General features: G+C 48.6%; 3 protein-coding genes across 6 annotated transcripts; 1 reads left to right on the top strand and 2 right to left on the bottom strand.

Moving 5' to 3' along the window:
* Nucleotides 1-205: 205 nt before the first annotated feature.
* On the bottom strand, nucleotides 206-7,699 carry osbpl7 (oxysterol binding protein-like 7). Of its 2 annotated transcripts, XM_052069258.1 has the most exons (21): nucleotides 7,547-7,699; nucleotides 6,091-6,265; nucleotides 5,888-6,025; nucleotides 5,755-5,808; nucleotides 5,223-5,336; nucleotides 4,883-5,141; nucleotides 4,696-4,814; nucleotides 4,523-4,612; nucleotides 4,322-4,345; nucleotides 3,973-4,126; nucleotides 3,651-3,905; nucleotides 3,423-3,569; nucleotides 3,204-3,340; nucleotides 2,981-3,118; nucleotides 2,770-2,833; nucleotides 2,612-2,690; nucleotides 2,390-2,534; nucleotides 2,179-2,329; nucleotides 1,980-2,106; nucleotides 1,408-1,530; nucleotides 206-1,164 (listed from the first exon to the last, which is right to left on the bottom strand). In XM_052069258.1, the coding sequence occupies exons 2-21, from the start codon at nucleotides 6,220-6,222 to the stop codon at nucleotides 1,056-1,058; spliced, it is 2,559 nt and encodes an 852-aa protein (XP_051925218.1). In that variant the 5' UTR covers nucleotides 6,223-6,265; nucleotides 7,547-7,699; the 3' UTR covers nucleotides 206-1,055. The 2 variants fall into 2 exon arrangements, with proteins under 2 accessions (XP_051925218.1, XP_051925219.1); XM_052069259.1 differs by lacking the exon at nucleotides 4,322-4,345.
* mrpl10 (mitochondrial ribosomal protein L10) lies at nucleotides 7,576-10,550 on the bottom strand. 2 transcript variants are annotated; one of them, XR_007963005.1, is made up of 6 exons: nucleotides 10,402-10,550; nucleotides 9,617-9,789; nucleotides 9,225-9,389; nucleotides 8,969-9,113; nucleotides 8,355-8,646; nucleotides 7,576-7,712 (listed from the first exon to the last, which is right to left on the bottom strand). XR_007963005.1 is itself a non-coding variant. In XM_052069263.1 (5 exons), exons 1-5 carry the CDS (start codon nucleotides 10,439-10,441, stop codon nucleotides 8,435-8,437), a joined length of 735 nt encoding a protein of 244 aa, XP_051925223.1. In that variant the 5' UTR covers nucleotides 10,442-10,550; the 3' UTR covers nucleotides 8,311-8,434. The 2 variants fall into 2 exon arrangements, 1 of the variants encoding a protein (XP_051925223.1); XM_052069263.1 differs by lacking the exon at nucleotides 7,576-7,712 and having other exon boundaries at nucleotides 8,311-8,646.
* pnpo (pyridoxamine 5'-phosphate oxidase) lies at nucleotides 9,650-13,489 on the top strand. 2 transcript variants are annotated; one of them, XM_052069262.1, is made up of 8 exons: nucleotides 9,650-9,796; nucleotides 10,950-11,053; nucleotides 11,697-11,821; nucleotides 12,145-12,244; nucleotides 12,315-12,368; nucleotides 12,437-12,565; nucleotides 12,883-12,953; nucleotides 13,132-13,489. In XM_052069262.1, exons 2-8 carry the CDS (start codon nucleotides 11,009-11,011, stop codon nucleotides 13,292-13,294), a joined length of 687 nt encoding a protein of 228 aa, XP_051925222.1. In that variant the 5' UTR covers nucleotides 9,650-9,796; nucleotides 10,950-11,008; the 3' UTR covers nucleotides 13,295-13,489. The 2 variants fall into 2 exon arrangements, with proteins under 2 accessions (XP_051925222.1, XP_051925221.1); XM_052069261.1 differs by lacking the exon at nucleotides 9,650-9,796 and having other exon boundaries at nucleotides 10,706-11,053.
* Nucleotides 13,490-13,680: the final 191 nt, after the last annotated feature.

Here is a 13,680-nt window from a genome sequence, read left to right as displayed (position 1 = left end):
CGCTCCCGGTGCGTTTGAAGCAGTGGGAAAGCCAGTGGCTGCGGTCCCTTCTTCTTCTGTGGTACAAAAAAAAAGTGGGTCGCTCACACACCAGAAGCCAAACAGACACTTGTCACCGCTGCAAACAGGAAGTGGGAAGTGACCACAGAGACACCATGACGCCCCCCACCCCCCTTCACCTCCAGAGTGGCGTGGTTTTTTTGGGGGGGGGCCCTGTCTGTCTGTGAAAAAGCGTTAGAAACTGCAGATGGCAGCGGCAGTTGCGTACGGCACCTATTTGACGGAGTTGGAGTCAAAACCGAGCATCTTCAACATTATGTTACTATTTCATCATGTTTGGGTTTTGTTTTGTCTTTTTTTTTTTATTCTGCTCAAGTGGGTAAGAAGGGATGGACCCTCAGCATTTCTAAAATCTTGCCATACACCAGGGGTTCCCAAAACTTTTGCCATGTATCTCTCTTTTGTTCGCTTGGGTGGGGACTCGAAATTAACATGAGAGCACGTTAATCCACATTTCACGTTAGCGCCATTGCAATCACATTCTGAGGTCACAGCAGCATCACGCATATTAAAAAAAAGAAGAAAAAAAATCTACAAAAATGTCATTTTTTTTAAAAAAAAGAGCTGCTTCGCATATTTGTAAGATGAAATGAGCAATAATCTTCCCGTCAATCGCAATTTATGTGGGGAGTTTTCTAAAAGGGACAAGTGTTACTTATTCAAGGTGGCACAATTGATTATCAGTGTACAGTACTGTTGTTGTTTTGTTTTGTTTTTCGAATCAAATAAAGTTTTAAAGGAGACGTAGTATGCACTTTTTCAGCGCACGCAGTTTGCATGGGTCTTAACGAGAAAAGTCTGTCGCATACTTTCATATGGCTGCAAAGCTTCCAACATGCGTCTGAGAATATTCGATTTGTTTTTTTTTTTGGTCCAATCATATTTCAACATCTCTGTAACCATGTCAATCTACGATCACATGTGCTTGTTATTTATGATTATTCTTGGGGTTTTTTTTGTTTGTTTGTTTGTTTGTTTTTCACGCGCCGCTAACGTCACCAGAGCGTGACACACGGGAGCTTTGCAAAGCCGGGATCCTCTCGGAGTTTCCAGTAAGTCCCGTTTGTCAGCCACACATCGCGCCCGCAACAGTCCTTGGCTTTTCTGAAACGACAACACACACACACACACGTGTGGATTAAATCAGTGGCGTGAGGGACACATTCATCACATTGAATTAATAAAGACACGATTTTTGACCAAATGAAACTCCTCGACTCCCTTTAACATCGTTGCTTGGCCCCAAAATGCCACAAGAGGGCGCCAAAGTAATACTTAATGTTTAGGGTGCGTCTCGGATTTGGAAAAATGTTTGTTTGATTGTCTATTCGAGGAAGGAAGACTGACTTGAAGAAAGCCGGCACGTGCTCCTCTCCTTTCTTGGCGAGCTCCTTCCTCCTCTCCCTCTGCAGCTCCTCGATCTCGTCTTTCTTTCTGTCCGTCTCTTCCACTCGGCCCTCCTCCAACATCCTGCCCGAGAGACGCCGAGCGGCTCGTCAACGACATTGCCACTTCCTGTTTGTTGGGTTTTCTACTTCCTGTCTCTGTTACTCATGTCCCGTTTGTGCTTTGCAACTTCCTGTTTGTGTTTCTAACTTCCTGTTTGTGTCCGTAACGTTCTGTTTGTGCGTCAACCTTTCCGGCTGCGTTTTTAACTTCCTGTTTGTGCTTCTCACTTCCTGCTAGTTCTTCAAACTTCCTGTTTGTGTTTCAAACTTCCCGCTTGTGTTGATGACTTCTTGCTTGCAAAGGTGGATAGTAACGCAGTACATTTACTCACCACTTACTCAGTACTTGAGTAGTTTTTTTTTTTCACTGAATACAAGTAAAACTCAAATGGTATTATTCTAAAGTACCGATACTCTGGCAATATTTGGGTCGTCTCCCCGCTGCCGCCTCTTTGAATGAGCTTTTCTGACCTCTGGTCGGGGCGCAGGCGACTGTCAGTGGGGGGCAGCAGAGGTTCGAGGTCGGCCGTGAGCTGATTGAGCTCCATGGCGAAGGCGGAGAAGCCGTAGTAGATCTGGTGGTCTTTGGGTGGAGGATCTGCGTGGAGAGACGAGCTTCTCGGGTGAGGAAGTGAAGAAAGGACGTCGAGCTGGATATTTTTCAACTCACTTGGCTTCCAGACGCACTTGGGGGTTGGCAGCGTGTCACAGAAAATTCCCTCGTGCCACAGACCTCCAAAGCGGTGGATGACGCTGCCGCTTTGGTCCAGTACGGAGCCCTGGACCTCGTTCTTGTTGCCGTCCGAGCCCCAGTAGCGAGACTGTGGGGGGGTGAGTGTACGTTTGCGTTCAGAGCGCGACAACTTTTGCCACCCGCTCACCTTGACAAAAGTGATCTTGCAGGTGCACGCGTCGCTCTTCAGGTTGCGTATGGTGACTTCGCCGTAATGTTCGAGGTAGCGCTGCTGACTCAGCACGTTGTGGATGCACGTCACCACTTTGTTCCACTCGTAGTGATCTCCATACCTGAGCACGACGACAGAAAAATAGCGAGTCCGAGCCTCCGCGGGGCTTTCTGCCGACGCCACCGGCGCCTTGCTTACCTGGGAATGGTCACGTTCACCATCCCGGAGGGCACGATCTCCAGCGACTTGCCCCAAAACTTGTTCTTCCACCTCTGGTCTGTTTTGAGAGACAACGAGGAGCAAAGTTGAGCCGAGGGCCTCGCGCCACCTTGCGCTCCTGCTTCTACCATCGTCACCTTGCCAGAAGGAGAAGTTCTCGGATTCTGCGTGGCAGGCGGAGATGGGAGGATGGTGACACACCTGATTCAAAACAAAACGCCAACGGTAAGACCACCGACTCACGGGTGGTCCGATTCATAAGGAGAGCGAAATATGGACTGTCATTCATTCAATATTAAATTTCAACTCTTTTTATTTATTTATTTATTTATTTTAAGCGTGATTGACCTGCTCGCCGATGAAGCGAAAGCCGCGGTCGTCCCGCACGCACTCGTAGGTCTCCCCCAAGACGGGGTTGAAGGGCTTGTAGCGGTTTCGGAAGGTGGCGCTGGAGTAGCCCGAGATGGCAAAGGCGGCGATGTAGACCTGACACAAGATAAGACAGACGCTCTCGTTATTCTCTCGTCTGCTACTGAGCTAACAGCGTGCGCGCGCGTGCGTGCGTGCGTACCATCCTCTGGTAAGGGTCTGCGGTGGCACCGGCGGTGTCCAGCAGCTGGCTGTACTCCAACTCCTCGCACAGTCGCTGCAGCAGGTTGACGGGCTCGTTGAGAGCGGCCGGCATGGACACGCGAGCCAAGTCTTTGCCTGCGCCGCCATATCCACGGTCACGTTGCGTAGCGCTCACGGCAGTCGCTTTGTTTACATTCCAAGTGTACCCGCCACCTACCGATGTTATTGTAGAGGATGGCCATGAGGCCCACGTGACTGTTGTCCGGACACGGCGCGGGAAGCGACGTTCGCCGGCCGCTGCTCTTGGGAGCGACGCTGTGAGGAGTCCTGGAAATGCTGGCGCGGTACATTCGGGTGGCGGATACTGTCGAGAGCAGGAAGTGGAAAGTGACATTCGAGGGATGGCATAGAGACAATCAATGGATGACATTTGCAGCAGACTCACAATGTCCTTCTTCGGGCTCCGAGTTGGACGTGCTCGAGTCGCTCGGTCCCGACTCGTCCGACACGTCGGAGGAGCTCCCGAGGAGGAAGTCATCGCTGGCGTCGAAATACTCGGCCGTGGAGTCGGCCGCCGAGGGGGGCCTGTGGGATGAACGCCTCCCTGCCGCCGGCTCTTCCGTGTGGTTTCCCCAAAGTTCCTGCAGTTTCTGCCTCTCTTGGCACAAGGACTGGTGGACCGTTTGGAGCGTAGCCAGGACTGAAGAGAAGAAGAATGAAAGAAACATTTTGATGACGTACGCGTGCGCAGAGTACGTATGCGCTACCTCGCAGCGACACGCCACAGATGTCCTGCTGGATCTTCTTGCCCTCCGCGGATGAGGCGGCGTCGAGGGGGGCCAGCTGGGAGTAGACGTAGTCCGGGATGGAGGGAACGGAGGCGCCGAAGTGGGATGAGCTGCTCAGAGGGCCGGAGGACAACTGAACAAAAAGAGCGCAGCGCTCAAGGCATGAACTGCAGCGCGGTGTCGTACGCCGCCTTAATGCACCGCCGTTGTCAAAAGAAGCGCTTTTTTGCCAGCCTTGGGGGTCGCTAAGAGGGGCGGAGCTAGACAGTGCCCGGTGTTGATTGGCGGACACGGAACACATCTCACGAACTGCCCACTACGCACTCACCGATTTGGTCATCCTGCGAACAGGCTTTTAGGAATGGAAAGATAATAAGACTTTTTTTTTTTTGTGTGTGTCTGGTTACATTCTGAGAGCACGTATGTAGTGTATGTATGACACTCCCCCCAAATCATGTATCTACAAAAAAAAAAAAAAAAGATTCATGGAGCTGCGTCGCAAAACTTTTGTCCAAATGCGACGACTCACCATTCCCAGCGCTTCCACTCTGGAAAGGGTGCGAGAGTGACCCCACCCTCTTCCTGGCATTTGCTTCTTTGGCTTCTCCAGGGAAAGATTCTGAATTCAAACATAGGATCACAATTTTTTTAAAAAATCATCATTTTGAAGGAAAATATCACGGCAACGCCACACGACGGCACCTGCGTGCTGATGATTCGCTGCAGTTGGCCATTGGCGAACGTCTGACCCGCCTGCAGCAGCTGCAGCCTCTGGATCAGCCGGGTCAGTTCGTGAAGGTCCAAATTGCAACGGTTCAGTTCTGGAAGGAGGAGCTTTGTGAAGCAGCATGCGGCGCATCCAAGTTATCAACAGTTCATTTGTGCGGACCTTGAGCACAGGTGTCGGGAGCGGGACTCTGCTGCAGCCACGCCGACACTTTGTTGTTGACGGCGGCCTTGGCCGAGGTCTGCGGGAAACATTTTGGCTGCCCGTCAAGGAAGCCGGCGTCGGGCGTGAGCGCGGGCACGTGTCCGTTGTGGATGACGCCGTGCCACGCCGCCGCCGCCGCCGCCTCCTCGCTCTTCCTGTATGAGCGATGTGCCTGCAGCTTGGTCACCCAAATGTAGAAGAGTTCGTGGCTCTTTACCTTCAATTGCACGGGGAAAAACATTTACCGTCTCTTTCCAACATCAAAGACACATTTCAAGTCTCCAAACGTGTCGTTCACCTTCATGTGATACAGAATGTCGCCTGCGTCCAAGTCAATCCGGTTGGACTTCTTGTTGATGGACATGACGGCGCCGCTGATGTCCAGAGAGCCCTGCACTCTTCCTATCGACACCTGTGAGCATTTGGCGTTAGCATACAATGTCACTGAGGGTGTAGTATTTTGTGTTAAAAAGAAAAAAAAAATCACAATAGTGGAATTTTGGCGCGCCGAGGCGATGCGTGTTTGACATGTTCGCACTTTGCGTTCAGATGTTTAAACTTACAGATGTTGGAAAATGAGTTAGCATGACTAGTTAGCGTTTGAGGTAGCGCTTTGTAGTGATAGCATGTAGCGTGACCGGTTGGCATTTTGCATGAGCATCATGTATGTACACGCGCAGTCGATTAACATGGAACATATGATCGTGGAAACTGGATATTTAAGTAGTACGTGGAAGCCGAAGATGCAGCATTGACATCTGCTTAAGTAGCATTCCCGAGATGAGTTAGCATGACGTGCTGAAGATGTACTTTTCATGGCATGGACTTACATCTTGTTGATTTTTACAGTATCTCAAGACCCCTCCCTCCAGTACAAAGTATCTCTGTATGGAAAAACAAAAGCACATTGATAGTATACCGAAGAGAAGAAAAAAGTTTGATGAGCATTTTGATTTTGGTCACCTTGTGCCAGCCTTTAAGCGGCCACTTCCTCCTCTTGAGAAGATAACCTTCACAGATGCCCGGAGCGCTCATCATCTCCTGAGGATGTTCCCCCCCGGCCACTTGAACGTCGTCAAGAACTTCCCAGTCTTTGACGTGCTGAAAGAAAGAACTCGTTCGGACGCCGGCGTTGGACCGATATTTTTTTCCCCGAGGCCGCTCACCTGTCGCGAGTGTCGAGACGACAGCGTGCTGCTGCTGCGGGAGTGGGGAGCTTTGGACCACGTGGGCGACGACTTCTCCAGGCCGCTCGCCAGCGACTGGCTGCGATCGAGGGCCGAGCCATAGCAAGTCATTTTGGAGCCGTTACCATCCGATGCCAAGTAACCCGCCGACCGCCTGCAGGGGCCGCGCCCGTTTGACATGAGAAGTGGATCCGGAGAAATAAAGACATGGTACATGATTGAAGAAGAGCGCTGGACTACCGGTACTCCTTTTGTGGCTGCATCATCTGTAATTGTTAGGTGTGATTTGAAAACATGATCAAGTTGCGTCTTGCTTTGTGTCCCAAGACCACGTGGCGCTATTAGCGACACCCGGCACGGTCGCGGCGTTTCCCGGCGCGGCTGCCAGGAGGATTACTAACTTTGTCCTAATTGGTTTTCCAAGCGGACCTTTTTAGCAACACGACTAACTACGTGCTGCAATGCCTGCGCTTGGCCGAGCAAATCTCACAAAAATCTCACGGGAAAAGTAGCCCTACTCATGACGATCTGGTCTCAATTTACTCACAAATATGTGAACGCTGGGCGATTGATCTCTCGTATTATTGGACCTTCTGCCATAGATGAACAAAAAATGTGTTGGTTGTTCAGCTGTACACGTATTGAGACACAGCTCCTCCAATGCGATCAATAAATTAGAGGATGCACTAGTTCGCAGTGAATTGTTTATTTTTGGAGTGCATTTGGGCAAAGTTCCTTTTCCTTTCCGTGACATCTGACAGCCCAAATCAACTCCCTGCAGGTGTCCCAATACTTTTGAATCCCGTGTTACATAAGAGGGATGAGAGGAAGTCACCTCGCAGGAGGAGGAAACGGGGTGAGAGGATTTACACACGAATCTCTACAAGACTTTTTTTCTTTTTCCAACTCGGTGTGTGTGGAGTTGGTTGATTTGATGGATTTATTGGAATGTACTTGTTGGAAAGATTATTTTTTAATTTCGGAATGTTGTTGGATGATGTGAGCTGCCAACACATCATCATCTCAACCAAACACGGAGGCCAGAGCGTTTCCCGTCGCACTAGCAAAACGAGCCACTTGAAGCTTTTCGAGGATGTCAGCGCTTTCTTGTCAGCGTGCGGTCGGCGGCGATACGGGGCTATCACGGCACCATCTCGCTTTGCGTACACCCCGCAAATATTCCGGAGATAACCTCCACTCTGAGCACTCGGGCAGACGGGCGGAGGATTTCATCTCAAGGCTTTTAGGTGACACCCCCTCGGCGCAAACACCCCATCAACTGACAAAATGATGGATGCTTTTATGGTTAAAAAAAAACGCAGTGGGCCGCGTTGACCTTCTAACCCTTGATTGCCTTTGCTGCAAAATTATTTTTTGGGGGAGATTCAGTTTATCGCACAACAATATAAAACTACAAGCAACACATGACTCCTACCTGGATGTCAGTTGAGCGGGTCATGGTCTGTCCGTCAGGAGCCCCCACGAGGTCCACTATAGCGGGACCAGAATCTTCAGGTCCGGTGCGCTTGTCATCCCTTTCCACGCGCACGTCACTCACTTTGCAGGATGCTCGTTCACCAGGATGAGTGCACCAGAACGTCCTGGACGTGATCCGCATTAGTGGGAATTATGGGAGGCAGGCTTTTGGGGAGCACGTGGGGGGGGAGGGGCGGGCACTCTTGTGCACCTCAGATTAACTCGCTCTAATCTGAGGATTAGAGGGCCAGGAGTTGTTGCCGCTTGTGCGTTTATTAGACCACGCCACCTACAGGCCACAGGGTGTCATCACAAGTCAATTTTACGGGACACGTTTTCGGGGGATCGATGTACGTATTGATTGAATGACTTGTCATCATATTGAGAGGTTCGCTTTTGTTACGTAAAAGCAGAATCTGTCGTACAGTCGCACCTTGATTTTTCACAATCAATTTCCAGTCTACCTTTGTACATTTATTTATTTTCGACTTTGATTTGCAAAATGAAATTGGAGAATATAGCACACACCCTAACTTTCACAGAGATATAGTCTTTATCTTCTGTGAAGAATGAATGAACCGTCTCCAAGCACGTAGAATCCATTTTTCTCCATTATACTGCTTCAAGGGACCACTGTATACATAATCAATGTGATCCTATCACACCGCCCTAGTACCTAATGAAGTGGCCATCGAAAAAGCAAAATGAACAATTCGACCCCCAAACAGTCGCAAAACTCCTTTAATGTAAATAAAGATAATTAAGACCTTCTGAACTCAGCAGACCGGCATGCCCGTTCCTCAATCGCCTGCGCAAGGGTCCTGAACGTCCCAGGACGGTCCTCGTTTCACGTGGCTTTCTCCGCTTGGGCCTGCTGCGCCGCGTACTGCAGCAGCAGCGCCGTCAGGTGGGTGGGGTGTCGCTGCAGCAAGGTGCCCGTTTGCGAGGCCAGCGCGCTCAGGCCGCTCACCAGCTCGCCCTGGACCACGGCGACTGACGACAGCTTGGCGTAGCTCGCCACGCCTTGCGCACTCAACAGCGTGTTGTCTATGCAGGCTCCTGTAAAACAGATCATTTCATAATGGGTTGACTGAAATCTTGATCAATTACAAAGTTTAGAAGAGGTCAAATTAGGTTCACCAGGCAAACTTTTGCCAGCTGTGTATCTGGGTTGTACAGGATTTTTCATGACGGTACATTTTCATTTCATTTTGAGTTTTCTTGTCTTTTTTTTAAATTATTCATTTTAGTTTTTTTATTAGTTTATGTGTTAGAGATTTAAAATACCCCAAAAAACAGCAGGACCACAAACCCGGCACCTGTGACAACAAGGCGGGGGTTGGCTGTATCCTAAAGCGTGTGACTCCAAAATAAAAGGTACCTAGAAGACTCATCTGTGGGCTGAGCCGCAGCGTGGAGAGCATTTCCTTCACCTTGGGCTCTTTGCTGACAAACAGCACGGTGGGCCCAATGAACAGAGGGGCCATGTTGCTGTAGATGCTCTTGCTGAGGAAGGAACGCATCACCTGCACAGGAGCACACGTGGACATTAGTCAATCAATCATACTCTATGACGACAATGCAAATGACTTCAACTGAAGCCGAGTTAATGCTTCCTGGTTGTTCCATTTGTTTACCTGGTTGGGGAAGAGCCTGATGTGAATGTCATGCTTGTGGAACCTGTTTTTGAGCATTATCATGTCATGAGAGGTGGAGCCGCTGTTCTGCGCCACGGCGACCATCTTGCAGTCGCGGAAGACCCCCTCCACGTCTCGCGTCAGCAGTCTCATCAAGGGACTCTCCTGAGCACAGAGAACTTTCAGTTGACACTTCCTCTTGACTGATGGGCAGTCGCTGCTAATTATTGATGTGACCACAACATTCGGGACATCTAGGGCTGGGAAGTATGGGCTTAGAACAAAACATGACTTCTTTATTTATCTTACACAAATATTAAATGTAAATAATTTTGTAAGGTTTGCACAAGCTGTCTTGTGCCACGTCGACTAACACAAATGACTTGTGTTACCTGCTCCTGGACCACGGGTGTTTCTCGTGGATACGCGCCTGGGGGGGCAGCCGGTTTCGGGGGAATGTACTTTGTCACAGCTAGCAGCTTCTGTTTAAGGAAGTGCATCGGTTTCCTGTGGCGGGTGACAGCTTTGGAGCCGTGGCGAATGCTCTGCATCCGGGGGAGCCATCCTGGAAGGTAGACACGGTCACGTATAGTGTCTTTTTCTTTTGTGGTGTTTATTTGCAGGTCACAAAATGGTTAATGGTGTGTGGACTGTTGCGGGAAGATATCTTTCATAAAAGTAGAGCAACACGTCACAACAAGCACATTGTATTATTTCTGCGAATAATACTCAATTTGAAACAATGTTTTTATATTTTACTTACGGGATATATCTATTGGATGTTAGACATTTATTAAGAATTTATTTGATCGATATTTAAAACAGAGGGTCCACACACTGATGCATATGCGACACGTTATAATTATGCGACAGCAATAACGTATTAAAGGAGCGCCCGAATAGTGTGTGTGTGTATGTGTGTATGTATATATACATATATATAATTATATTATATTATATATGTACACACACATACATAAAACCCTATGTCGTGAGTAGGAAGTGAGAAATCAGTCAATTATTTCGAACACGGCAGCAGTTCGACCATTTCACCAAACGCTCATTGGGGTACAGCAGTTTCGCAGTAACTCCGCTAAGATCACCGAAAATATTGGGAAGAAATATCAACATGTACATTATATATACATAACAAAATACATCGTTATACCTGCATTACCTTTTGGAGGAAATAATTTTCCACACAAGGTCGCCGCCATGTTTGCGAGGGAATTGTATTCCGGAAGGGACGTAATGCTACATTCAAGAACTCGGCGACAAATTAGGAATATTTTGTAAAAATAGAATATGTATTATTACCGGACAAAGACTGTTAATAAGCACATTTAATTCAGAGAAAATCTGATTTTGTCGTCATATACATTTTTAAATTGCCGCAGTCGTTCTATCGTTTAGCAGTCTCATCGGGACGATATTCCCTGAACGCACCACTGTGCTTGGTTCTGCACATTCCTGCGTCAATGTCATTATTAATGTCCAATTATTGTATGCACCTAACGTTTATTATAACCGATGTTTACAGAAGATATTGTTGTTTGTTTGAAAATAAACAAGAGCATTGGTTACAAAATTTGCCTCGTGTTTTAATGTGAAGCGAACTCGTCGTGACGTAACATTAGCACACAGGCATGAGAGGGACACTATCATTTTGGCAGACAATATCAATAATTGTTGCCAATCGTGCCTCCCTTTCGCCTCCAACGGCAGGCAAACGAAGCGTCTTTCTACGCTTTCTCCGCAGACAGTCGACGCGTGACAGCTCCGGCATGGATCTCAGTCACATGAGGAAGAAATACAAAGAAGACGAGGAGGTGAGCGTTGCAATCAGGCTGGACTCTCGAATCATTCTGTGGAAATCTGTTTGTAGCTCCAAAATGCAATCCTTCACGTCGTGACTGAATGTAGTATAAAAGCAATCGACGTTTTATTGTTTGTGGACAAATGGCCTGTGGAGTACCTGCGGGCCCTTACAACATTCATCAGAATGAGAATGACAATCAGAATGACCTTCATTGGCCAATTATGTAGCGCACACAAGGAATTTCTCTCTGGTAGTACAGCATAGCATTACCATAACAAGCAACTACAATCACTCTTATGCACAGTTACATCAACAACATAGGGGCTAATTTACAGAATAGCTGCTCCCACATCGCATTTATCAGCTCCTGGCTTGGCAGCTCGGCTGACCAAAGTTCCATTGCAAAAGAACCACTTTGACTCTGCGAATGAAGGTAAGCAGAGCTGCAGTTTCAGTACAGATTGGCGTTTCGTAACGGTGTAATCAACTTTCGCCCCTGATAAAATGTCAACGTGGGGTTGAAGTTGTTCTATTTGGTCATATCGTGATACACGCATCTTTGCACATGCACACTCTGCCATGATGGTTGAGGCGTTGAATATCTGCATTGAAGCGAATGAATGTCACTTAGAGTCCGATTGTGTTCAATTTAGTGTTTCGAGGAGAGCGAACTGACTTCTCTGGACCCAATCAAGCAGTTTGGAACCTGGTTCGACGAAGCCACCAAATGCCCGGAGATTGGCGAGGCCAACGCCATGTGCATCGCCACGGCAACCAAGTCAGCAACCATTTGCATTTTTGTTCACGACGAAGGATCGGCGAGTACCGATAGGCCGATACCGGCCTTATTTTAAGGTTTCGGGTAATTGCCGAGGCTGCCGATACCAGCCGCCTACAATACACTTAAGGCGAAAAAATGAATACCGGTACATGTAACTCTGACATCGAGTAAGTCCTCCTCACTTGGCCAAAGTTGAAAGAACTGCCATCCAAAGCAGACATGAATAAATTTAATCCACTACTATGCCCGGATTCCATTGAAGGGCGCTTGAGTACATGAACAAATGATGTGTACTTGGTTACTTCCCACTTCCGTGTCAGAGACGGCCGCCCGTCGGCACGCATGGTCCTGCTCAAAGGTTACGACGACAACGGCTTCCGATTTTTCACCAACTACGAGAGCCGCAAGGCAGGGGAGCTGGTGAGTAGCTGTGACCCTTGACTTTTGTGTCCGCCAACATCACTGCCGTCACGCTGTGGTCCACCCACAGGAGAGCAACCCTCACGCCTGCCTCGTCTTCTACTGGGAGCCTTTGAACAGACAGGTGAGGCGACATCCGCCCCCGCTTCTCTCTCTTGGGTCCCGACTGACTTCCGCCTTCTGTCCCGGTAGATCCGCATCGAGGGCAAAGTGGAGCGAATGCCCGACCAGATTTCCCGCGAGTACTTTCACTTGCGGCCAAAAAGCAGCCAGATCGCGGCGGTGGTGAGCAGGCAGAGCATGCCGGTTCCCAATAGAGCGGTAAGAAGAACGATACACATGAACGGCGATGGCGCTAACGTGTTGCTCAAACATATCCTTTTTTTTTTTTTTTTACAGTAACAACGAATTTTACTTTTCTCAGGGAAGCAATGTGGCTAGAGTTACTTGGCGCTGTCACAATTTCTTACTTCGTATCAATTAACAATGATGAAGAGACTATGGACCCATTCCTGCATGGTGGGGAGGGGACAGTATGGTTTGCCTTTTCTGAAACAAAGAGTTTGTTGCATGTTAACGGTTAAATATGCCAGGCCGATTCTCTTTGAAACATTCACTTGTTGTTGGCATCTTTTTAGTTCCTGATAGAGAAAAACGCGGAGCTTGAGGAGAAGTATAAGGACACACAAGTGCCGATGCCAGACTACTGGTGAGTGTTTTCACAATGAAATGACCAAATTGAGAAATTCTACCCCCTCCCCCCTCCTTTCTTTCTATGGAAATGACATTCTGCAGTGACATTTCCTTCCCCTGGCTTGACTCGACATTTCCAAAGATAAAACCTGAAGGTGCCGTTCCTACAGCTGTATTCGTCTGTCGTCCACCAGGGGGGGCTACGTGGTGATGCCCCATCTGATCGAGTTCTGGCAGGGTCAAACCACCAGGCTGCACGATCGCATCGTCTTCACCAAGGTGGCCGCCGACGCCGAGCTGGGTGAGCATCAGCGGCGTGGTGAAAACTGCTGGGCTTACCAGCGACTCTCGCCGTGATGGCTCCACGTCAGCGAAACCCAACTAGAAAATCTTCATCCCGACTTTCACTTGAGTGCTATTTTTTAATTTAGATCTATATAAGTTGGTGGCATCTTGTGTCACCAAAAAAAAAAAAAAAAAGCGGTTGTGTCCGCTGCGTGTGTGATTACAGACAGGCTTTCTAATTTTCATGAATAAATGGAGGTTTGCAAAGTGCGGTGTCTGCAAGTAGTTTGTGGCCAGCAGGCGACGGTGGCGCCACCTTTTGAGCAGGGATTGCAAACCAGCAGGAGATCATCAGGTAGGCAGCGGGAAATGATCCAACTCCACTTAATTGGTCTAAAAATGATGTGTGCCTGTCATCGTTCCTGCCGAGATACAGGCTTGAGTGGGCCACGTTTCAC

This window comes from Hippocampus zosterae, chromosome 7 (genome assembly GCF_025434085.1).
Source record: "Hippocampus zosterae strain Florida chromosome 7, ASM2543408v3, whole genome shotgun sequence".
Classification (NCBI taxonomy): domain Eukaryota; kingdom Metazoa; phylum Chordata; class Actinopteri; order Syngnathiformes; family Syngnathidae; genus Hippocampus; species Hippocampus zosterae.
The sequence above is the reverse complement of the archived record's forward strand: the minus strand, read 5'-3'. Positions and strand labels throughout refer to the sequence as shown.

Bases quoted from the DNA above. Each gene is read 5' to 3' on its own strand.
- mrpl10 (XM_052069263.1), bottom strand. From the start codon at position 10,441: ATGGCGGCGACCTTGTGTGGAAAATTATTTCCTCCAAAAG. The intron at 9,790-10,401 runs GTAATGCAGGTA...TCTACCTTCCAG, and splicing joins AAAATTATTTCCTCCAAAAG to GATGGCTCCCCCGGATGCAG. The intron at 9,390-9,616 runs GTAACACAAGTC...CTCTGTGCTCAG, and splicing joins CACCCGTGGTCCAGGAGCAG to GAGAGTCCCTTGATGAGACT.
- osbpl7 (XM_052069258.1), bottom strand. From the start codon at position 6,222: ATGACTTGCTATGGCTCGGCCCTCGATCGCAGCCAGTCGCTGGCGAGC. The intron at 5,809-5,887 runs GTGACCAAAATC...TTTTCCATACAG, and splicing joins CGCTTAAAGGCTGGCACAAG to AGATACTTTGTACTGGAGGG. The intron at 2,834-2,980 runs GTCAATCACGCT...GTTTTGAATCAG, and splicing joins TTCGCTTCATCGGCGAGCAG to GTGTGTCACCATCCTCCCAT.
- pnpo (XM_052069261.1), top strand. From the start codon at position 10,871: ATGAGAGGGACACTATCATTTTGGCAGACAATATCAATAATTGTTGCC. The intron at 11,054-11,696 runs GTGAGCGTTGCA...TGTTCAATTTAG, and splicing joins AATACAAAGAAGACGAGGAG to TGTTTCGAGGAGAGCGAACT. The intron at 12,566-12,882 runs GTAAGAAGAACG...GCATCTTTTTAG, and splicing joins TGCCGGTTCCCAATAGAGCG to TTCCTGATAGAGAAAAACGC.